Source organism: Triplophysa rosa, linkage group LG10, assembly GCF_024868665.1.
Source record: "Triplophysa rosa linkage group LG10, Trosa_1v2, whole genome shotgun sequence".
In the NCBI taxonomy this organism is placed as follows: domain Eukaryota; kingdom Metazoa; phylum Chordata; class Actinopteri; order Cypriniformes; family Nemacheilidae; genus Triplophysa; species Triplophysa rosa.
Genome location: NC_079899.1, coordinates 10140344 through 10165712, shown reverse-complemented (window position 1 = coordinate 10165712; position 25369 = coordinate 10140344). Strand labels below are relative to the sequence as shown.

Sequence of the window (25369 nt, the reverse complement as noted above, 5' to 3'; positions counted from 1 at the left end):
ATTGTGTCATGCCAAGCAATGCACACATAACAGGAGGAAGCAATTAGCACCTCCAATTATTTAAATATGCAAATCTCCCGTAATGTGAGGGATTGTGGTTGTTTTCTCTCAACAGCTCTCAAGCAGTCACGGCCAAAGGCGTTTCTGCATGCTTTGAAGCAAGTCAAGTGTGATGCTGACCCATTTAGTTGATAGCTTAAGTGGAAACATCAACAGCTGTGTTAGTCTAGTAACTCTGATAATGGTTATGGCACTGGTAGTTAGTTGCGGACAACTCACTTTTGTAACACTTTACTTCAAATGAACCTCCCTTCCCTCTTCTGACGTCTCGTCCTCTACCCTTTTCTTTGGGGAAATCTCGCTCAGGCTGTATCCCGATGATTGATGACACCTGTGCATGTTGAGCAATCATTTACTGTCACCGTGCTATTTTTCTTTCTCACTTTTGCGTGGGAGCAAGAGTCGGGTACTTGCCCGAGCCAAAACCAACTGGAGATAGCGATCTCAGCCGAGGTGATATATGGAATCCTATCAGGGAAGATAGGACATTGTAAAGACAGTTGCTGTGGTATAACCCAAGATCAAATGCTCATATCTTAACCTTGTTGAGGCACATAACCTGGTTATCTGACAAAGATCAATACTGGATATTCTTGTATCATACATTCTTGAAGAACTTTTCACATGTGTGTAAAACTTTATTAACACAAGTAGATACTAAAAGGCAAAAATCTTATCAAAATAAGTGATGTCACCTTTTGATGAATTGCACTCTAAAATATAGTGTGTTTTGGCTTCATTGTTACAGACGAAGGTTTGCAACATCGTGTGAGTGTGTCTTGAGGGCAATTGCCTCTCCTTGGCAATTTGTTTCAATGTGTGTGTGTGGCTGCTTGCTCGTATGTAACTGCGGGTATAGAAGCCGTAGATGACAGAAACTGTCAGTGCTATTGTGATTCAGAGACAAAAGACACGCCAAATAATGGAACTCAATGATATGTCACGCACTGAGGCGGAACTAAGCCTCAAACACCAACCAGATGGCAGGTCAATTTCTGCCTGTACTTTGACTAAGTGACTTTATTACGGAGGAGAAGTTCAGAGAGAATGAGTTTCTGTCTCCACTTTCCCCACTGCACTTCAGGGACATGATCAAACAGTAGCATGTGCTGACGGACAGAAATCCCATGGTGCAACAGATTATTTGGGTGGCAAAGCCCACAGAGATTTTTGGATCGGAAGACTCTTGGTTTCTATATGGGTTTAAATCGACACCGTTTGTCTTGGAAAACGCGTGTCTTTTTATCCTGCCGAAATTTATTCAGCTTCAGTGGTTTACGCCGACTACCATTTGCTTTGTTATTTCAGGTAGATATTTAAAGTGATAAACTAAACCAAATACTGTCAACCGACACGCCCCGATCAGGAAGTAGTGTGGAGAAAATGAGGCTGGTGTTTTGCATCTGTTGTGCCTGATTTAATATCTGATAAGTAGTGATGCCGAAACCGATACTGGAAATTTAGAATGCACTCAGCCGAAAACCGATCCCAATACCGAAAATTAAATAGTTTTTATTTAATTTTATTAATTACACACTAAAATCTAAAAATTAAGGAGAACATTTTAAAACAATACAAAATATATTATTTTCCTTGGTCATTGCAACACAATCAAATATAACTTTTTTACCAATCATCTAAACATTGTAGTTTTAGAATTATTCTGGGATCATTATATGCATAACAGTAGTCAAGTTATATTCAAACTTAGCAGCTCTTGCTTATACAAGAAGTTTATGTATGGTGCACTGTACAATCTGTTCATGTAAATAGGCTTAAAATGAGCTTCAGTGATATCAGCACCTGCCGGATGAAGGTCCACCAGTGCTGAAGTACTTGAGTCCGGACTCTGACTTGAGTCCGGACTCGAGACGTTTTTCTGTGGTCTCGGACTTGTCTTGGACTCGTTGGTATGTGCACTCGGACTTGTCTCGGACTCGGTCATTGGACTCGCCAAATGTTCTAATTGGTCTCGACCGAGTCCGATGATATTTTCTCCTTCCAAACAAAACCATTGATGAAGCATTTATGTTTGCTTTAGTTGGACTCCTGACTTTCATTAAGTTAATTATCTTTCATCTTGGAGTAGGTTACTTTTTGTGATGGGTGTCAAGCTCTAAAAAAAGATGATAAATAATACTAAATGAAATTATACTAAATGACTGATTTGAGTGTTCTGGTTCACAATGCTAAGATACTGTGCCAAATTAAACTGTTACTGTGATACTGTGCCTCAAGAATTGTATTTAAGCACACTGTTATGAGAGACAATGAAAACCTAACGTTAAAACATAAGAATCAAGAACCCAACTAAAGAAAATACTGATCACAATAATGATGTTTGTTGAAACTTCTATATTCTTTCAACATTAATTGCGGTGGCAAAAGTAATGTTGATTCAATGCAGTTAACATTGACAAGTCAACAAGCCAAGAATGGGAACATTTTCCATTGGAAACCCAGAATGTGATTGTTACACTACAATAAAAAGACTGAAAATCTGAAGTTGCACTTCAGCTTTATGTGACTTTGGTGAAATTTCTATACCTATAGTAAATAAAATGACCTAATTTGATCAGCTTTTTGATCATTACAAATAAAGTATGTGGTCTTGATTTTTGAAGAGGATTCTTTTTTCTGTCTCTGTCTGGACCGTCTCATTTGGACTCGGTCTTGACTTGGACTCAAACCTCTTTGGACTTGGACTTGGCTTGGACTCGAACCTCTTTAGACTCGGTCTTGACTCGGTCTCGACTAGTCCTGGTCTTGGACTTGTCTTGGACTCGACAAAGGTGGACTTGACTACAACCCTGCGGTCCACGTGAGCTACATCATCAGTTACTGACAGATCATTCCGCTGATCATTCACATATGAAGAGTTTGTTGCATTTAAAGTTCGGCTTATTTTATAATGCCATTTCGGCAGTCGAAATGTTGGTGCATCACTACTGATAAGATGTGCTAAATGACTCGGTCTAATGTTGACCCATCTCATCATGTATGGCTTTCAGTTGTCCGCAGCTGTCAAGGAAAACATGCAAATAGTGCTTGCATGTTCTCGTCCACCGCGTTCCATGGAGCAGTCATACTTTGTCCTATACCAAAGGGAATACGGGCAGTTTTGGGTAAGGGTAAGATTGCTTAGGAATAGTTCACCCCAAAATTACATTCATATCATAATTAGGCACTTTCCGACCGGATAAGTTAAGGAACAAAGTTTAAGAAAGAGTAAAGAATGCTGTCGTTCGTGAACTAAGTTTTCACTCGGGCCATTTCCCCGATCGCATTCGCACTGGCAAAAGGAACTATTTAGTGACGTAATCCGGTCAACAGCAACGTCATTTAAGCGCTTCCGACAAACAACAGAAGTTTGGCCAATCAGCATTTGCTTACGTCATGGGAGGTTCCTATACTGCTGGTTTAGACCCTGCCTCGGAGAAGGAGCTAAAGTTTTCCCCCATAAAGGTTCTCCCGAACTAAAATTCTTGCCGGTTCCTGCAGTGCGAACGCAACAAAAAGCAGATACTTCCAGCAAGTCGTTCCAAACTACGAAATCGTTCCTGTGGTCTGAAAGCTCCTAGTTATTCACCCACATGGTTCCACCATCTGTGGAATACAATAGGAGATATTTTGAGAAATGGCTCAGTGGTTTTGTGTCCATACAATGGAAGTCAAAGGGGTCCAATGTTGTTTGGTTACCAATGTTCTTCAAAATATCTTCTTCAGTGTTCTGCAGAAGAAAGAAAGTCATACAGGTTTGGAAAGACACTAGAATGAGAATGACAAAAGAATTTTCGTTTTTGTGTGAACTATCCCTTGTAAATCTGGGCAACAGAGGAACTTGAATTTGTCTAACTGAGCCTTGGATTTGCGGTTCAATCTAAAAAAAGATCTTGTTCCCATCTTGTTTCAGATTTTAACCAATAATTTCTTACATAACCATCTCATCTTTCCATTTATTGTGGCTGATGCTCTGGGCCTCTCTTTCAAGAGCACAGCTGCTATTCACTTTAGAGGTTTAATTACTCGTGTATTGGAAACTTCTCTTTTGCAGTCTATCAATCTCTTGGCCCGATCTTTTTCTTGCTCGCTTAGATCCGTATGGAACATGCCAATGGTGGCTGTGGTTTATTCTTTCACGTTCTCACCTTGTTTGTGTATTTCCTGTTTCCCGTAACTCTTAAGATGATAATTCTTGTGTCTAGCTTAACTAGGGCGTTGTTTTCCGCCAAACATGGTGTTCATTAAACTCAAATGAGTGACAGGCTTTCTCAGCAACCCACTGCTTCCTACAACTTACTGGTTCCTACCTTTGATCCTTATCCCTTTCATACACTCTAGAGCAGCAACAAGGTTCACACAGATTCAGGCATCCTCTTTACATTTAACTCAATGCCTCTTTGAAACATCTATTGTTGCTCATGTAACAAACATATTCCTGAAGATGAAATCTGACTGTTGATAGTTCTGTTGTTGTTGTTCAAACCCTAAAATAAGACCACCTACTGTATACTGTATCATCGACCGTAACTTGAACATATCATTTAGTTAATAGGATTTTTTGTCCAGAACCAGCAAGGATGCTGACCTGGTTGCATGTTTTCATCCTCAAGTTCCATCTTTTAATTTGAGGATTTAGGGCATAATGTAATACATACGTTTCACCTCTTTATCAACTGATATGTCAGAAACAATACATTTCTGCTTATACCACCCCAGTGTCCATTCCTTATGATTGAGTAAAGTACATATAGCTCTATTCTTCCAGCTGCCTTGGTTTTGAGATGTCTCTCCCAGGCCTCTTTCTCTTTTATTTCCTCTGGATGGATAGAGCGCTGAAATGGAAAACATATGTCTCCAGAGTGTGTAACATTATTTTCCCCTGTGATGCCCTGGCAGCCGTGATTAATTAATGATAAACGTTATTGCATTATATTGCCTTGGGAGACAAGCGGATTGCGATATAGCCATTGCCATCTTTCTCCTCGTTTCTCCTAACGTTTCTTCCCACCAGCTCGTATCAGCATGACGTGAATTGAACCGCAGAACTCGAGCTCCAGCGATGATTTGTTTATGAATGTGCCACAAACTCTGTTCAAAGGTCTCGTGTTCTCTTGCGTGTAACATGCCAAAAAAGAACAACACAAGCTTGTCTAATCTTCCTTTTAGCACCTCTGTATGCATCATTAGCTTTATGACAGTCCCTGTCTGATCTTCTGCCGTATAGCAGCACCTAGATTAACTCTCAATGGCGAACTGTAATTCTTCTTTGGTATTTCTCACGATAATTACTTTCCTGGACAATCCCCAAGGAGACAGCGTCTTGTTTATGGACAATACATTTAATGAAGGAAATTAGTATAGGACTGTATTTCTCAGCAGCTGTGTACACACACAGAGGAATCTGTGAGGGAAGCCATTAAAGTAAATGGCAGAATGGTGCTGAGAATTGCGATGCAGACACATAATTATTTAAAAACGCCTCGGGCGCAGTCTCATGAAGACATGTTTACTTATCTCGCTCTTCTAGCACCTCCCTGGTCTGTTTGAAGTGTGGTAAAGCTACCTGTGCACAACAACGTTTTTCACGTCTTCCTGTCACCTACTGGTTAGCTCAAAACACACATTGAATCTTGCTGTTAACTATTTACATAAGCTATGTCCTAACACAGATACGGTTTCAACTGTTGTACTAAATGGAACCTGATCTGCACGGTAACAGCATGGCCAAGGTGTTTGCTGTGTCGTGCAGTGTGAAATCACCATTATTCAGCACATGAAAAGTTCACCCCTCAGCCCCTCTCTCATGGTTCGAGCGTGTACAAACTGCAAACCTGGCATTAGCAGGGCCATTACGGCAGCCTCTCTACGGGCCGGTCCAGATAAAATAAGATTCAAAAATAGTTTGGGATTTTAAGTCCATCAGCACGTTGGAACCGAATAAAATGGATGACGGTAATGACTTGCAGGCCAGGGGAGCGCTACGTCCCACATCTCTGCATGGAGGCCATTTTGTTGCCAGATCCCTTACCGCACGCATGTCAGTTGCAGTGGAGTGGCAAGGAGGCAAAAACAAGACCAGAGTGACGAATGTGGCTGCTGGCCAAGCAGCTCCTGTCGGATGTGAAATCGGGGGGACTGTTACGTTGGAATTTCAGAGGGGAAAACCCTCCGTCTACCGAAGACAGCCACACAGAAACACGCTCGCTCCCACATCGGCAGTGCAAGCAACCGCGCACTCACGTGGTTCGCAAACATCTGTGTCGTTTTATTTGTATTTACAAATGTATGGTTCGTGGTTTACTGTATTAATACATCACTATTCTAACATGCTGAAATATTTGTGGATTGGAGCACACGTTTGGGTCTCGGGAGACTTGGTGCTTGGCAGGATCCAAAGCTCTTTCAACAGTTGTGTTTTTTGGAAATAAAGCCTTATGTGGGATGATTATCCAGCTAAAAAAATGGCTGTATGACGTTATGAGAGTTGAATATTTGAATGAATAACTTGAATGCCAATTTTGATTGGTATACCAAAAATTTACTCAGTGAAATATGACGAGAGAAAGTAAAAGAGAAAGAAAGAAAACTTGGCATTTGGTAATGACAGCTTAATGGCCTGTGAGTGAATAACAAGATTAGTTTTACTCATGTCTCATTTCAGTGACTGATTTACATCAGTTTTAACAGAGCGGTGTAACAGATATGTAATTACTTACACTTTTCATCCTCTGCAGGTCTTGTGGAGATTTGCTTGATGCACCCACTGGATGTTGTAAAGACCAGGTAAAAGATCAATTATCATATTAGTTTCTCTCTTTTGCCGATTTCTCTGTTTGTAATTCAGGGCTGGCTCAGAGCTGGATTTCTCCCTCTGTGGGAACTCATGGCGGTAGCTGCAATCTTTTTGTGGAAAATGAAATGCATCATTTACTTATTCCCCCACAATGTTTAAGTAATACCTTTTAATGTTCTTCAATTGCACACATACTTACCTCATTATTTCACTCAATTCTTTTCCTTGTTTTGATGCCTGTGGTTCTTAAAGTCGCAGAGATGTTAATACAGAGGAACGCTGAATCTTTCAGCCAGTGATTATTCATGAAAGATTGTATGTAGAAGAACGGAAAGTTAAAAAACTATGGCGTGTATGATCAAGGCCCTCACACTAGAGCCTCTCTGTATGGAGTTAAAGAGGAAGTTCACCTAAAAATGACAATTCTGTCACCATTTACTCACCCTTTTGTCATTTCAAACCTGTATGACCAGTTAACAACATTCTTCAAAATATCTACTTTTGTGTTCAACAGAAAAAAAGTCATACAGGTTTAAAATGACAAGAAGGTGAGTAAACGATGACAGAATTGTCATTTTTAGGTGAACTTTCACTTATACAGGTTGTGGCCCAAGCTTAAACCTTTACAGCTTCTGCGTGCCCCTGCCAGGACCTCCAGTTCGGAGACTAACACCCCTCACGCACACACACTGCAGTACACCATTTTTGTTTTTCATTAATATACATTTGGAGATGATAATGAGATGTCTGTGCTTTTCAGGAGGAAGCGTGGTTAAGGTGGCGTGTTTGTGTTACTTTGTGTCTATTTGCATGTGTTTGTTTGCGGCCGGGTGCCTGCATGTGTATGCTCGCATGAAGTGATATTTGATACCCTAGAGTCCTGTAGAGTGATTTAGGGTCTGTTGTTTGGGGTAAAGGGTTTATTACAGGTAAGGCCACAGTTAGGCCACTCTCTCCTCACACAGGGTCAGGGTTAAAAGTGCACGCTCTATTTTCTTTGTAATCCTCTTCCTCAAGAAGTGATAAAAGGCCAGGGTAAAGAGCAGCCGTTTTATCTGTTTGTGTGGGTCTGTGTATGTGTATCATATGTGAGCATGGCTCGCATATGTGCCGCTATCTTTCATAAGCTCAAATCGTAATGTTTCAGGCTTGGCCCGTTTTGACAGCCGCTTTGTTCTTGTTCTTCCAGCGAGGAAGAGGACTACTGATTAAATACCATAATGCTGAAATGATTATTGATGATTATTGGTGTTTGCCAAGGCTAATATCACTTTTACTGCTGCCCGAAGATTTTTGAAGAATTTGGCATGTAACTTGTACCATTCCGCTTGAACAAAAGAGAAAATGTTGCTTTTACTTTTCAAAGTGATTTCCAGTTTTCATATGATGAGATTAAACAGCCCAAAAAATCCAGATATAAGTCTTAATGTTAATGTGTAATGTAAGTTTAGTAGTGTTTCATGGTGAACCCTTTACATGCTGGCTAAATAACCACCTTAGCAACCACACTGCAGAGCATTAACAGCCATTAGCTGCAGTGGCAAGTTTTCCACTCACATTTTCTTCTCAATCAATTTTCTTAAAAATGTAGTTGTTATATACAGTATACACACACACACACACTCTCTCTCTCTCTCTCTCTCTCTCTCTCTCTCTCTTTCTGCTTTTCAGTCACACTAAAGAAAGCTAATTGGGGTAGTGAAGGGTTAGTAGAGCTGAAATCTATTAGCATAGGTCTCAGAGAGTCGCTGAAGCACAAATGCCCAGCACACCTCCTCAGCGACGCTATGTAGCTGCAGGACTGGCTCCTATTAGTGACTTGCTGCCGCTTTAATGTCCGCTGCTCTAAATTGGATTCCAACCAGAGTACTTTTTTTTTCGCTCGTTCTCTTTCTTCAATGAGCCGCTTTAGTGGAATCAAAGGCTTTTTTCTGAGGGGAACCTGACAAAATGTATACTTGGGAATACATATTTACTGTGGGCAAATGAGGGTGCTGGAGCCATGCAGTGGCGGAGATGGAAATTGGGGGCTGAGAGGCACGTAGATCTTAGGCGCACGCACACAAACAAACATCTGGTGGTAGATAAGGCGAAAACATTAAGAGAACATTGAGAGAATGTATTTCAGGATCGTGATTGTTTTGTAAGGTTGAATTAATGTTTACTTTAAAGTCGTTGTTGTATTTTTCATTAGGGGTTAAGTTTTGTCTGAACCTGCTTGGACTCCTATAGTGTGTCTGACTTGACTTTCCATAGTCCGTATATTAAAATGAAAACGATTCTTCACAAATTAAGGTTTGTGAGCAAGGTCATGTCAACGTGCATCTTATATTTACTTGCGTTCGATGGTTGCTCATTTCTAGGTTGGAATGTTGACTTGTTTCAAAGGGGGCTTGCTGGCATGTGGGCAGGGGGTTTCAGAGGTTAGTTAGACTTCTGAGGAGACAGTGAGACTGGAGTTACAGCTTTTCATTAACCTGGAAACCACCTAGTTACATGGTTCATGGGCTGGTCTCAGCTCACTTGGAGGTAACAAAGGGTGTCAGGCGGCACTTTCGGCAGGGGGCGGCTGCTCGGGGCACCCCATCTGACTCTGATCATCATGCCGGCCGCCCTGCCGCACTCATTAGAGACCAAAAATGAGCTTGCATTGCTCTTGTTGAAAAGCTCCGGTTACGTCGCCTCGCTCCAATTCAAACACGCCTTAAGCCCCTCCTACAGGCTCTATCTACTTTCTTTTTTGCATGAGTCTTTCAACTTTTTTTTCTAATTTTTGTTAATTTGTAGAAATATAAAAAGTGGTTACGACTCTTTTTATTTTAAGGTGTACTTCTTCCCTTAGTTAAAATGTGACTTTACTACAATTTAAACAGGACTTTGTTTTATATCCTCACGAAAAAAAAAGAGAGAAATAACCAGCCAGTCAGTATTCGATTTACCAGCACATTAACAAAAAATGAATGTTTGTCCCACGACAACCATAAATGAAACTGTATTGATGCATTTGTCCTCTTTGGGCATTACTACGTACAGCCGCTTATCTCCGTTCCCTCCACCAGCGGGTTGTTAAAACACCTGGGGTTCCCTCCTCACGACAGTCGCTACGATGCCACAACCATCGTTTGATCTCAGCACGCTTGAAAGGGATCTTCACCGTGGGGGTGGTTGCACTGGAAAGGATGTTTGACGAGGCCTGTGACAGATGACGTGCTGTCCTGTCAGAAACGGGTGACTGTGAGAGACAAGCCCACAAACCTCCACCCCCGACTGCTGACTGAACCCTGCTGCACTTTCGATGGAATCCCTCAACCAGCCTTTAAACAGCAGGGCTCAAAGCTCGGAGGCCAGAGAGCCGATCCGGCCCTGTAAAGCAGCATGCCGCTCAGCTGTGCTCCAGTGATGTCTTAATCCTACCCTGCCCTGCCTGGCGGCTCTGATGGAAGAAACTGCAGGCAGGGATCCGACTGTGGCTATCAGCGCTCGGGAAGTCGGTTCTGCAATCAGCGGTCAGACAGTAACTACTCACAATGACAGTGAAGAATGTCAGTAGAACATTGGTTGTGGCATGTTTCATTACAAAGGGAATCTAGAGGCAGTCCAAAATAACTCCAGGGCACTATTATTTGTGGTTTAGAAAGGGAGTTAAAAACTCTTTATATTAGTGGCTTACCACTGACGTGTTTTGGCCAGAGTCTCCACTAAGGGCGTACAGAGTATAGTATGACTGCTCTGGTTAATATAGATCTTTTTGGACATTCAAGTGTTATTAGTATTGTTAATTTTAGTTGGTTTTATCGGTTGTGTATGGGTTGGATAAATAGTATCGGCAATAATAAAATATATTGCTTCATTTGAGTCATACATGTGGTCATAGTGTTCTGGCATCATAGAAAATAGGTCCAGAAAAGTTGTGATTAAATAGACCGAGCTACATTAAATGTGAACCAGTGTCGGTGAAATAAAATGGATCATATTTGGACAGATGATAAAGATGAAATTTTGTCAGCATACAAGAAAAGTTGTTTCTTTGAGCCTACAAATAAGCAAATACAACAAATCGGACAAAATAGATTTTATCTGCTTTATTGGTACTTTTTTGTGGCTTGACAGTAGCTCAGTTACTAAAAAAATACAGTACAGCTTTCCTATAGCAAACTCATTTTGACAGTTAGCTGATTTATTGTCTGTATCAACTGATTCAGATTTTTCCTGTTGCTGTTGTTCACCATTATTTATTACTCGTTTTTATTTTTATTAGTATTATTTATTACTTTATTACTAATGTTTTGTGTTACATTCTGTTTTATTCTGTCATCCTTACTGAGATACAAATTTTGTTGCCGTTAAATATCCACAATATATATATATATATATATATAATGTATGTGTGACCTTGGACAACAAAACCAGTCTTATGGGTCAATTTTTCGAAATTGAGATTTATACATCATCTGAAATCAGAATAATTAAGCTTTCTATTGATGTATGGGTTGTTAGGATAGGACAATATCTGGCAGAGATACAACCGTTTAAAACTCTGGAATCTGAGGGTGAAAAAAATTGAGAAAATTGCCTTTGAAGTTGTTAATCAGAGGCACTGTAGCAGGCCATCCATTCCCAAAAATAAAGTTTTTTATATATTTACGGTTTGAAATTTACAAAATATCCTCATGCAACATTAGGATACTTAATATCCTAATGATTTTTGGCATAAAAGAAAAATCAATAATTTTGACCCATACAATGTTTTTTTGGCTTTTACTAAAAATGTTCCCGTGCTACTTAAGACTGGTTTTGTGATCCAGGGTCACATATGTATAGGCTACCTTCCGAATGGATGCCAGCTGAACAGCTTCTTTATATTTCTCTAGTTATGTTTAATATTCTGTTATGTTTAATTGTCATACTGTATACAAAACAATGTTGATTATTATTAACGATACAGGTAGTTTTACACATTTAAAATTATATAATAATGTATAGTTATAGTCTAGTTATGTATAATGATAAAAAATGAATAAAAACTTGCTTAGGCATCATTGTGACAGAGACGCCAGACTCTCTCACCACACCTCCACCACTCTCACACTCACAGGAGTTCTAATCACCTGCACCTGCCTCTCATCACCCCACTCATCAGCACCAGCATAAAGACACTGGGCATTTTCCAAATGCCATTTATGCGCCCTTGAAGGGCCCTAGCTACTTGTTCCTTTATCATATTTTTCCTTTTTAAATACCAAGTGGAGTGAAAAAACAAGGGGAAATAAGACATAATTAGACAATATTCAACAAGAAATATTAAATATATTGTTTATTTTCAACAATTGATCGCTAGATTCAGAGTGCACGTGTGGCGTTGCCCTTCGAAGGGAGTAGGGCATAGGCATTTATGCACCCTTGAGGGGCCCTTCGCGAAGGGGACGCCATTTGTGGGGGCGTTCCAAATGAAAGTGAACACCTGAATCCTTTCGGGAATGCCCTTTCAGAAGTCCGTTAGCGAAGGGTACATGCCATGGTCACTTCAAGGAAATGAGTTCCATTTGTGATATGTGACCCTGGACAACAAAACCAGTCTTATGGGTAAATTTTTCAAAATTTAGATTTTTACATAATCTGAAAGCTGAATAAATAGACTTTCTATTGATGTATGAGTTGTTAAAATAGGACAATATCTGGCTGAGATACAACCGTTTAAAACTCTGGAATCTGAGAGAGCAAAAAAATCAAAATATTGAGAAAATTGCCTTTGAAGTTGTTAATCAGGGGCGCTGTGGCAGACCATCCACTCACAAAAATAAAGTTTTTATATATTTAAGGTAGTAAATTTACAAAATATCTTCATGGAACATGATCTTTATTTAATATCCTAATGATTTTTGGCCTAAAAGAAAAATCGATCATTTTGACCCATACAAAGTATTTTTGTCTTTTACTAAAAATGTTCCCGTGCTACTTAAGACTGGTTTTGTGATCCAGGGTCACATATACACAATATACATACAATGTATATCAAAATTTGAGTGAGGACAGTGAAAGGTACGTTGAAACTTGGCTCTTTTATATAATAATTTTAATATAATTAAACTACAGTCAAGCTTCTCTTTATGTACTCCGAGACCAACAATGCAAATTAATTTTGATGCTTAATGGTTTTTTTTCTGAAATACTAGTTCAAAAGCACTACATTTTGTGTTAGTGGTTTTTTGCTTGTTCATTTTTAGTGTCCTGCAGATGTGAATGATACCTCAAATCGTTCTGCTTGTTGAGGAGAACTGGGCTATTACTTTTCTAAATGTTCTAAACTATCTCGTGTGAATGCCTTAACAATCACCCAGAATGCTCATTGTGGCAGCGACTTGTGAGCGGGCAAGCACCACTCGCATTTTCTTAAAACGTAGTTGGCGTGCAGAGTTGGACAACATGACTTCTCGTCCCAGACCTCGTGCTGGCTGAGTAACCTCCTGTTGGCTGAGTAACCTCCTGTTGATGTGACTGCCATTGCATGTTATGACCTGGTATTAAACAGGTCTGCTTTAAGGAGGTGTCACATTCACCCAAATGCATTATGTTACAAACATACTAAATAAAGCAAAAATGTCCCAGTGTGCTGAAATGACCCGTTTTAGAGAAGCAGTAAAGTGCCTGATGAAAACTAATTTGTCTCCAGCGTCTGTCAGACGCCTCACAGCATCTGTAACCCACTCCTTCAGATTTTTGTTTTGCAGCAGCCGTGGTCCTTCCAGGCAGGGGGTGAGAAGCGCAAGTGGAAGGTTGTAATTCAGAGACTCATGTTTCTTGCAGAGGAACCGCTGAGTGCAGTCCTGATGACCTCACGCTGCACTGTCCTGACGGTCTGTGTAATAGCTGCCAATCTCCCGCTGTCTAAGGAGTCTCCACTATCCTTAGCAGTCTCCTCACTTCAAAGCAGCCATAACTATGCTGAACTAAGCTGGACTATGCAAACTCTCCCAGTCTGACATTACAAGCTCGGTAGTGTTTGTTATCGATCTTAAAAATGATTATGACCAATGATTAGGATTTATAGATAGATTTATAGTGTAGAAAGGTCCAAAGCTTGGCTTGAAGTTTGTCCACCATTTACTGCTGAAAAGGTGCAATTTAAAATCAGAAATGATTTCTGATTTTGTTTTCCAATGCTATTGTTCACTATGCTGTCAGTTCGGCTATAGAAAAAAGTTCAAAATTTTCAAATTATATTATTTCAATTTTATGTACATTTACCCTCACTGGGTCATTCTCACAAAACCATTGAAACATCATGGCAGTAATGAATTTAAATATGAAACATATAAATCAGTAACGCAAAAATATTCATAATAAAGATAATTGTCTTCTCTACATTAGACAAAGAATAATTTTAAAATGGGAATCAACTTTTCAACTAATTTTATTGCCTTTTCCTTAAAAATCTCATTACCGCAATGCGTCCAGCTATGTCTGAGTGCACGAAATGTTGTAATTTAAACAGAGTAAAATAAAAATATTTTTAAAAATAATTCAATGTTCTACGAGATGCCGTCAAAGGAAAAATTGACTATAATACACTGCCCGTCCAAAAAAAGTCACCACCTGGATTTAACTAAGCAGGTAAGAGCCTCCCATTGGATTGGAGGTCTAGGTTCAGCAACCTTATGTGCCCAAAGAATGAGGTCAGCTGACTACCTCAATATACTGAATGACCAGGTTATTCCATCAATGGGTTCTTTCTTCCCTGATGGCACGGGCATATTCAAAGATGACAATGCCAGGATTCATCAGGCTCATATTGTGAAAGAGTGGTTCAGGGAGCATGAGACATCATTTTCACACATGGACTGGCCACCACAGAGTCCGGCCTTAACCCCACTGAGAATCTTTGGGATGTGCTGGAGAAGACTTTCCGCAGCGGTCGGACTTTCCCATCATCAATACAAGATCTTGGCAAAAAATAACTCTGAACGGGAAAAAATGGACATTCGAAACGATGTCACAGCCAATGCGTGCCATAATGAAAGCTAAAGGTGGTCCAACGAAATATTAGAGTGTGTGACTTTTTTTTGGACGGGCAGTGTATTTATGTATAATAAAAATTAAGAAATAGTGGAAAAAAGAAGTGTCCGTGACTGATGTTCTCATCCTTCACAACATTTTTAAAGGACTGTTTACACACACACATACACAGATCTTTACATTAAGCTTGATTTTGTTTGAAGTAACAAATCTGCTAGTACCATCCAAATGGCTACCAGGTTAACTGATTTCTTTACCTTTGTCTAGTTAACATTCTCTTATCATGCTTTATACACAATATTGATTGTCATTACCGATACAAGTAGTTTTCCGTATTAAAAAAATGTATATGAATATACTTTGTTGTCTAATTATGTATGTTGAAAAAATCTTGCTTAGGCATCATGGCTTCCCTTTTTTTTACCATGTTTTGGTATTGATATTTTCACAGGGTTATGGTAATGATATTTTTAATGTTTTGTTTTGGGAAAAAAATGTTCAAAACCGTGTAAATTGCCAAAGTTTTGAAATTAATGCTTTTAGACCTTACTATGCCTTAAAAGGTAACCAAAATTTTGTGAGAATCACCCAAGTAAGATCCAGATTGTTTTGTGCTAGCTTAAACTGCAGCTTTCCAAGCTAAGATTTACTCATAATTTCAAGTAGAATTCAATATCCTGGATAGGAACACAATCAAAGTAAAATCATTTCATGGCCATTAAATATTGCAAAAAAAAGCAGGTGCTTTCTGTTGCGCATTCATTAGTCCACGAGTTTGGTCGTCATTTTATATGCTAGCTACACATATACAGTATACTGTGTTTCAGTTTTGCTAAGAATGTCTTAGAAAAGAGAGGCATTAAGATCTCCGTTTTCACAAGAGGTCAAAAAGAGGTTGTCAACCTGAGGCCCAAAGCTGGAGGGGAGCAGTTTGTAGGATAGGTTAAACTTTGTCCAACAGATCGTCTTGAGTGAGGATGTCATTCCTTGTTGCCCCCTCAGGCGGCTTCATTACCCTGGTCACAGTGGGTCCAGTGGGGCCTGTGGTGCTACTGAAACCCAAGCTGTCCTAACCCAGACCGACACCGGGAAGCATGCGGTGTCACAAGCGCCATGGCTTTATCACTTCCCTTTGCCCCATCTTCTCTTCTGCTTTATCTCCTTCCCTCCAAAGCCTCGGTTTTATGGGACACCTCCAGCCACAGGTCCGGCAGCATTAGTTTATTGAGCAGGCAACAGAAAAGAGTTTTAACAGAGAACTTTGTTTTCTAAAAACCTCACATTTAGTTATATTGCGTTTTTCGGTTTTGCATTTATATTGTCAAAAGCACTCAAGTATCAATGACATTTCGTTTTTCTACAGTCGGATTATGTACAATTCGCTGATTACTGTGGATGTACAATAGGATCCAAATTTAAAGGAGATAAACGTCAAAATACAAAATGAAATAGTCCCTTTGTATTAAATTTAGGTTGTCGTTGCGTTTGGTTGTACATATTAGCACATAAAAAATTGTTGATGTTGATTTCATTTTATGGGTAGAATAAATTCTACAGACTGAAAATGTTAAAATGTATGTTAAAATAATGTTTACAGTATATTTTATAATGTTAGAACGCTCCTGAAAATGCGAACATATATTTTTTTTACTAACTTTGTACTGTACTAAATCGTGAACATGGTCTTTGACTTATTGTTCCTTTCTGTTCTGAGTTTGATTGGGTGTCGGAATTTGGCATGTTGGAGCATTTAGGTTAGAGAGGTTTAACCTCATGTACCATTGCAATGGACGTTTGCCATCTTTATGATCCTGCTCATTAAAATTAACTGTCTAGCTGTAAAAAATAGATTTCCTTTTAATGCCGCCTTCTGGATTCTCTTATGCACCGCTGATTATGTGTAAAATAAACCTTGCACGTGCACGCTTTGTTTTTCTAATTTTACTTTCATTTCAGCGTTTGATTATAGTGTTGTTTACAGGCAGCTCATGACGGATTAATGATACTTAGCACTACTGACTGTATATATAGCAATGAATATCATGACTTGGAAAACTTAAATTGATAGATTGATAAAGAGATTTTATAGTGCAATATTTACGTTTTCCATTGGGATTTGCTAATGTTGAGAAAACTGTATTTGATTGACTGTAAACAAATTGTATGGGTAAAAATATTTTGTACAGTAAATATGTATTGTTTCACCTTGACACATTCTGCTTTACAAACCCCATACAATATCTGGTTATGATTGTAACAGACTCGAAACAGTCATAGACCGCCAGTATCCAAACCCAACGCCAAATTTGTTCCTGTCTCAAGTAAAATCACACTGTTTTATCTTCTGCAATTGTTTTAAATGGTGCATATACAGTTCAGTATGCGGAATGGTTTTTCATTCACCAGACTGTTTATGATGACGTTAATATTTCAGCCATAAATGAAATAATGCAGATCCCACTCCGCAGTACTTTGGGGGAATACCCCAATATTTAACAAGGCAAATTTAAGAGACTTTTTTAAAAAGTTGGGCCTGAACCTTTAAAGGAAAACCCATCAAACTCGAGCCTTTTGATCAACCCAATAACCTCAACCCTTCCCACAGGCCTTTTTTTAACACCATCATTATTAGGCCTCAACCCATCAGCTTGTCTTCCAGAGGGGCGCAGCCCCCCCTCTCAGACCCGGAGCCGGCCCATTACATTCAGGGTCTGAGAGGGGACAAGGCCCTAGAACTCAGCCTGGATCTGAAACGCTTTATTCCTCTCTATAAAAATACAAAGAGAAGGTGTTCCTCTGGTCTCTAGTCTCATTTACTTGCTTTCTCTGTGCCCTGAGTGCGCTGTTTTACAGGGAGTTTGAGGTCAGGTGGAGATGGTTGGGTTATTTACCCCTGGTGCTCATTTCACCAATAGAATCTCCACTTTGGCCTCACCTTCACCCTCACCTGGCCATCCACGATGCCGCTGTGGTCCTATAAAAACAGAGAACAGGAGGTTTGTGGTGTTTTTTGATGAACTCACAGAAATCATCACCTGTAAGGAGTAGCTTTTCTTTCTGGGTTTAGTTTGAGAGGGATTTTGAGAGCTGGATCTTTTAACAAAGCCCTTGGGCTTTCCCTAGGTCCTCTGTTTGTTGACTTTACGACTGAAAGCTTGGCTCCAAAGCCGACTGAATCAGCTCCCTCAATCCTCTCCAGTTCGCAAACTCGCCATGTCTGTCTAAAGGTGTATTTTTGATCTTCTGGTTCGAAGACCAATGCAAAGACAAAGACGTGCAAAATCTGAATCTCCTGTGACTTTCAAGGAGTTTTCTTTGCAACTCATCTTAGTGAGGGCTTCCTGAGGCATCTTAGCCTGCCGATAGCTGCTCACATCTTCCCCATTATCTCCCACTCCCCGGGCTGTGTCGTTTGGTCCAAGGCTTTTTATGACAGGGTAGAAAAGGGGCATGAGGAAATGAGGTGACCCCGAGGTCAACAGTGGAGTCAGGCTACTGAAAGGGGACTGTGGCCCTGCCACCTCTAGGCTAGCTTGGGTCGGGCCATCCCTGTGTACCGTAGAAACCGCCCAACGGTGGGACAGGCCACTTTCGTTCCTTGACATTGCTCTCATGTGCCTTTAATTAAGACAGATTTAAATTTGTTTACAAGCTCCACCCGCCTTAAATCTTTTGGTTCTGTGCCCCCATCCCTAACTCCCTCTCATCTTCTTTCTCTTTAATATGGTGTTGGACGTCCATTTATGATGCTATTTTAACTGGTTCTTAGGCACGGGTTACAAGCTATTTGGGAATCTACAAAATTGGATGCTGGACACCCCTCTAAGATGTTAATCTGTTGGCGATATGAAAGGCTGTTCACCTCAGTAAACCCCATCATCCGATGGATCCAGGACACTTTTATGGCCCCATCAGGCACCAGCCTGAATGACTTACTGCTAACCTCTTGACCTGGCAGTCAAAACCATATGAGGAGAATCTTTCTCATTCCCCGTCTTGCCCTCAGAGCTCGGTCCAGGTTCATATATTTACACTCGAGGGGCAAAGGTTGGTTTATTTATTGTCTCCCAGTGCCCAAAAAGATACCCAACCTAGCCAACTGTAAATTGTCCTGTCATGTAGGCCTATAGACAATTCATTATGTGTGTGGTGTCAAAGCATTAAACGTCCTACAATTGTTTTGTCCGTTTCTTACTGCTGAGGACTTTATATTGTATGAACCAAAGGAAAGGGAAGGGGGGGTAAAGCAGTAAATCCGTTTCCCCAAATCCACACTGGTACCATGTTAAACATTTACACAGTGCAGTACGCCCTTTATTAGGGAGTTACTAGCATGCTTGTTGCTACAAAAACATCTCTTGACCATTTGTATCGTATTAAAAATTTACACGGAACCACAGAACTGTTACCAGCAGGTTACTAGCACATTAGCGGCAAAGTTAGCAGCTAGAAGAGGGTCTACGAGAGGAGCAGAGCTAATTGGTAGGGATGGGTTAAGTAAATGTTTGACTTCTCTGTTGTGCTAGAAAGAACAGCGAAGGCAGTGTCAGATTAGGTAAGAACCGGACTTGAAAGCAGGAGAAAAGAAAGGTTTGGCTTTTGATAGACGTCTGAGACTTGTGTCTTGGCACAGATTTAGCAAATGTCCCACATTTCTTGCATTGGGATAATTGATAGCATATGGTGGTCATGCTCTATGATCTCTCAGTCATGTAAGTGAAGGAACATTGGAATGTGTTTGCAAAAGTGACGTTGTCCAGAATCGATTAATATTAACTGGTGATTGTTCTTAATTGTTTTCTTTATTGTTGTTTTAATTTGAGTTCATATAGGTGCTGTGTGGGCCATCTTTTAACAACGTTTAACAAATAATGTTCTTTTGTCTTGTAGGTTTCAAATCCAAAGAGGGAAAGGAGATCCAAATAGCTATAAAGGCCTTGGAGACTGCTTCAGAACTATATTCCGCAATGAGGGGTAAGAGTAACTAGTCATTTTTTAAAACTAGTTGTTGGGGGGTTGTATATTTGTACAGTAGAGTTTTGTACAGATTGCTTTTAATGTTCCGTCAGGTTTGATTAAACCATCAAAATTTCAGGTGTATGGTACAAAATAGACAAAACTTTTAAGGTATTGATTAGACAAAATTATTTGGCAAAAAAGCGAACCCATGGAAATAAGAGAACTGGCAGTTTTATTATCCAGTGTGTACTGGAGCTAATGCATACATTAACTACAATTTTATCAGTTATTAATATTTGTTCATCCTCCCTTATATTTTGTAGACATTCTCATACCTTTGTCTTTACAAACGTTGTTGTTTATGCCAATCCTCCTTAAATTCTTCTCAAAGCTGAGTTTCAGTTTACAACTCTGCAACGTTTTAAATACTTCCTTATAGGGCTGTCAAATGATTAATCACGATTAATCACATACAGAATAAAGGTTTTACATAATATATGTCTGTGTACTGTGCATATTAATTTTGTATTTGCATATATTTTTGAAAAATATAAAAATAAATATTATATATAATTTAAATTATTGGTAAATATAAATAAATACATCTAAATATATCCTAAATATAAATACATTATAAACACGTGTATGTGTTTATAAATACAAAATGAATATGCACAGTACACAGATATATTACACTTTTATTCTGAATGCGATTAATCAGCCCTACTTTCTTAATAATATGTTTGCATAAAAGCAAAGATGTCAACTTTCCATACTAGGAAACTACTTTTGGCCACTGCTGAATATATTATTCTCAATAATACCAAACAAAAGTTTGTAACAAAAAATATAAACAAAAACGGCATGTTTTAATCCACAGTCACACACTAACTTAGACTTTTTCTGCTGTTTGCTTTCTTTCGTTACATCTACTGTTGTGTGTGCGTTTTGTGTAGACCTGGCACGGATGTTTCTTGTATGCAGTAAATACACGGTAACAACATGCACCTGGTGAAAGGGAATGTTCAAAACTTTAGCAAAATACAAAATCACAAGCTTGAATCCCAGCTGCCATTGAATATGCCGTATGTCAAGCAGGTGAAGTCATAGGTTTACATTATGCGTTTGGCAGTCACCAGCTGAATGTGTGCCATGCTAGCTGCCTCTCTGTGTAGGAAAAGCTCACATGACTCAGTGAGATTTCTCCTCCTCTTTCTCCTTCTATTCCCCCCACGCACACGCTGCGACGTGTGTCAGTTCTAGTAGAAAGTGTGCAGACTTAAAAGAAAGTCTGTTTATGGCAAGATGACAGTTTAACTGTGGATCTGTACAAGGTGTGAGAATTTATGTGCACATTCAGCCCTGGGTGACACTGTTGCAACGGCATGCGTGACAAGCGACCGCTGCGAGGTCCTTCACCCGCCTCAGCGTGGCCCTTTCTCTCTCCACGAAGCTGTCAGCAACACTATCCCGCAGGCGTCCCCTACAGATTACGGCTCTTCTTTTCCCAAAACCAATTATCACCTTCCTCCTGTTTGTGCTACGGACAGAATCGCCACACAGTAGCCAGTCACATGATCAGCCGCAGGCTGAACCACTTAGTTTTCATTTACACAAATGGTGGTGGGGAGTCGCTGTTGTGGAATTATTATTGAAAATAAACATGCTGGTGCTGTATGGGTTGCTCTTGATGTGTTTTTTTTATTTTGGGGGATTTTGGTTCTTCCTCCTTCCTGTGCGGTAGAAACCCGAGCTCCTCTGTTTCCACACCAATTAGTTTAGGGCGAGAGATCCTTCTGTGAATTGGCTCGGAGTCTGTTTGAACTGATGCTATGACAATTCTCCTGCGTTATGATGTATCATGTGTGAATCGTCACAGAGGGAGAGTAGAAATTGTTTTAGATCACTTTCATAAATGGCCTGATTGTTCATATTTGTTTCACAGTATGTGTCCTGTTTAGCCATTTATGGGATATTTGAAATGTTGAGGGGTTTTTGCAGGTAGCTGAAGCATCAGTTGCGATCCATTGGGATTTTTTGTGTCAAATTATTTATTAATTTGTTTTATATTTATTTTTGCCAATTATTAACCTTTATTTAGAGAAGGAACAGTTGGAGAGAGGACAGGAAGCGAAATGGGACAGAGATAGGGGCATTGGAAAAGGACCACAATTTGGGGTTTGAACTTGGGTTGCCCGAAGCACCAACTTGCCCACAAGGCTATTGGATCCGACAATTTATATTATTTTTACATTTAAGTAAAGAGTTAGCTTTGAAACTTTACCTGGATCTGAAATTGGTCTCCTATTATAAAAGCTAATGTGATTATTGTATGTTTACTGAACAAGAATTGTGTACAAAATAGAATGTTATAATGAATGAATACAAAGACATATTACATTGTTTGAAGTTTTTAACTGTGTTTGGGCAACAAATGTCCAAACGGAATTGTGGTATAATGTGTGTGTATGTTTCCTTCCAGGACTGTTGCGTACAATGAAAGGAAATCATATTTTGTGATTTAAATTTTTTTCCATAAATCATTATTACTTACCCTTTATGGGTTTTGGAAATATCTAACCAATGAAAAATATTCAAAAGTGCTTGTCAACTTTGACAACACAGTATTTGATCATTTAAAAATTACAGTATTTTTTCAGTTTGCTGATTTTTTTTATGCCACATTTATATTAATTGGCTGATTATATATCAGCACTTTTATTCTGTATTTATTATTTTATTCCTGTTTGAGGTCACTCAAATTATTACTTGCCGTAGACTTAACAAATATTACTTGCTGGCAAAACTTCATTTCAGATGATTAATTGGTATCTTTCTGTTCTGCCTGGCATGTTTGATTTGTTACGTAAACACAAGAAAAGTCACCGCCTCTTCTCACTTCTTGGTTTACGAGCGCGGAGCCGTTGTGCTTCCCAAACCAAATGTCAAGGTTAAAGCCTCACAAGGCAAATGACAATATTTGCAGGGAAAGCATTGAGCTTGTTGACAAGGGAAAGAACAGTAATGTCTCAAAGTCACCTGGGCTACCAGACACAATCGCAGCAGTATAACATGACAACTGTACATATATTACAGGACATAGACAATAAAACGTAAACATTCAGCATACGTTTCCCCATCAGCCCGTGATTCATTGAGAGTCAGCCCCATAACAGGGATCAAAGATTTTTGCCCCATTATCCAATTTGGTTAATGTGTCATTTCCTTCCTCTCCTTTTGTTATGTTGAAGGATGTGGCCATGTGCTGAATGGTAGAAATGGGGTTTTATGTAAATCAAAGACAAATCACACCTATACAAACACCGGCAGCTGGACCCACACATATCTAAATGCACAAGCATTTGCTTATGAGGGCCAACTGCGTGCTTACATTTAGAGTCAAATTGATTCAGGCATAGTCAAACCAGGCGTAGTCAAATGGGGTCTTGAGTGTGTGTGTAACAAATTGCAGCTTTATCTCACCACCTGATGTTTCTTAGACTGACCACACCCGGGAAACATGCGGCCGTCGCGTTTGCATGCGCCACAAGCGGGGGGCGAGAGGAGGGGGGCTTCCGTTTTGGTCAGACACTCCCGCTTTGACAAAAGCCCACGCTGTTGGTCCCACCCTCAATACTGCCACGCACTTTCATTCAACACAAAGTTGCTTTGTTGCCATCTCGCCACGTCTGACACGAAGATTGTTTGTCATCCTATGGGACGTTTAGTAGTACTTAGCCGTGGGTCAGAGGTTTTTGAGTGGTGGTCACGACACGGACGGATCGCCCCCGTGCTCACTCTAATCGCTCCATCTCCGTACACAGAAACAATAATATTTACACCCCAACTAAATCAGCCGAGAACATCTCTGTTGACTACTGGGGCGTGTTTTCACAATAAAACGACAGGAGTTCACATGCGGCTGTCACGCAACTCTGTGCACCCTGTCCACACATGTGTGTTCAATATCAATACGTGCTCGAGCTGATACGGAGAATGTCTCGCGTGGTTGTGTCAGTATTCAAAAATGAATGTTACGTGACCTGAAGCATTACATATCGCAAGGATGTAACAAATAGTTACAACTTGGGGGTGGCACAAGTTAAATGTGTTTGTAATTGAAAAATCCATATTTATGCATATTATATCCTGCCCATGGGAGAAAATGGTGTCAGTGGTTGACAAAGTGACATGTTTGAATTAGTTATTTAACTTTTGTGGAGTAATGGTTGTATGTATATGCAATCTGTTTTTTGTATAAATGTTTGCATTATGTCCTCAAAATATTTTTACATGGGCATCAAACTATTAAAAAAGGATGCTAGTTAAGCTAATTTAGCTCTCTAACCAATTAATTTATTATCTACATTATATCATTACATATTTATATATATTACTTTTTACAATTGTTATATAGCAACTACAGGAAAAAAGTAAAAAAGGGTGGAGAGTTATTAAAAAAGATTGATAAAGTATGGGATAAGTAGCAACATTTATCATAATTTCTAGTAACCAATTATGTCACGCATAAACCCAAATAATTTGTATTTAAATACTACAGACAATAAAGCTGTATGTTAGTACTACCATACCGGAGAGGTTTTTTGTATGCGAGAATTAGGAGGCAAAAGAAAAGCTCAGGTGTTTCTCTTGCTTGGACTTGTCCTGACTTTGACTTTGAGATTGACAGGAAGAAAAACAGGGTCAGGTTTCAGCTTCAGAAAAAGTGTGTGCTCTCCAAACAATGTCTGCTTCTCCAAGTGCACATGTCTGTGCTGGGGGGTGGTGGGAACGTGCTGAAGCATTGATCAGACTGGAATCTGAAAAAAAATGGAAACTTATTTTGATCATTGTTTGTTTCAGCAGGTTGTGGCAGTCTGTGACTGGCCAGTGTTATTTTTGAGATAAAAGAAAATACTGTCACACACAATATGGAAAGTTTCACCGTTTGCTTTAATAATGGCAAGAAAGGAATATCAGCTATATATAAGATATTAAATCATTTTAATTTTTTTCAGTTTGATATATAGTTTTGGGGTGTTACACTGTTTAACCAGTATCAGCGAGAGTTATGCATGTTGCCTTGATATAATTTATGATGATATCTTCACTGTAAAACTTTGCTGTAATTTCGCAGCAGGTTTGCCAGTAACTTACTGTAGATTTAATGTACAATTTTGTTTTACGCATAAACGTACCCAGTTTATATATTTTTCTTTCATAAAACAAGACTAAATATCTTGGGTCACTTTTCTTGTTATGTAAATTAAGAAGTTTTAAATATTTTTACAGAAAACAAGAGAAAAATGCTTAGGAATTGCTAATGCCATTCTCTTCTTGCTCATTTTGAATCTCAAAAGTCAAAGGGTTTTAATTTTGATTAAAGTAATTGAAAACAGTACTAATTGGGAAGTATATTAAGTAGTACGTAAATCTACAGTAAATTACTGGCAAACCTGCTGCAAAAACTACAGCAAAGTTTTAGTGTTGTATGAATTCATGCAACACTTACCCCAGCTTTCCAAGTATATTCAAATATAT

The 25369-nt window shown here is 39.4% G+C and overlaps 1 protein-coding gene across 1 annotated transcript in view; it reads left to right on the top strand.

The window, feature by feature from the left end:
- The window catches only part of slc25a21 (solute carrier family 25 member 21), a 93473-nt gene that overhangs the window by 55059 nt on the left and 13045 nt on the right, over window positions 1-25369 (top strand). Inside the window, exons 3-4 of the mRNA XM_057343367.1 lie at window positions 6798-6846; window positions 19760-19843. Coding sequence (XP_057199350.1) covers window positions 6798-6846; window positions 19760-19843 — 133 coding nt within the window. The remainder of the gene's footprint in view (window positions 1-6797; window positions 6847-19759; window positions 19844-25369) is intronic.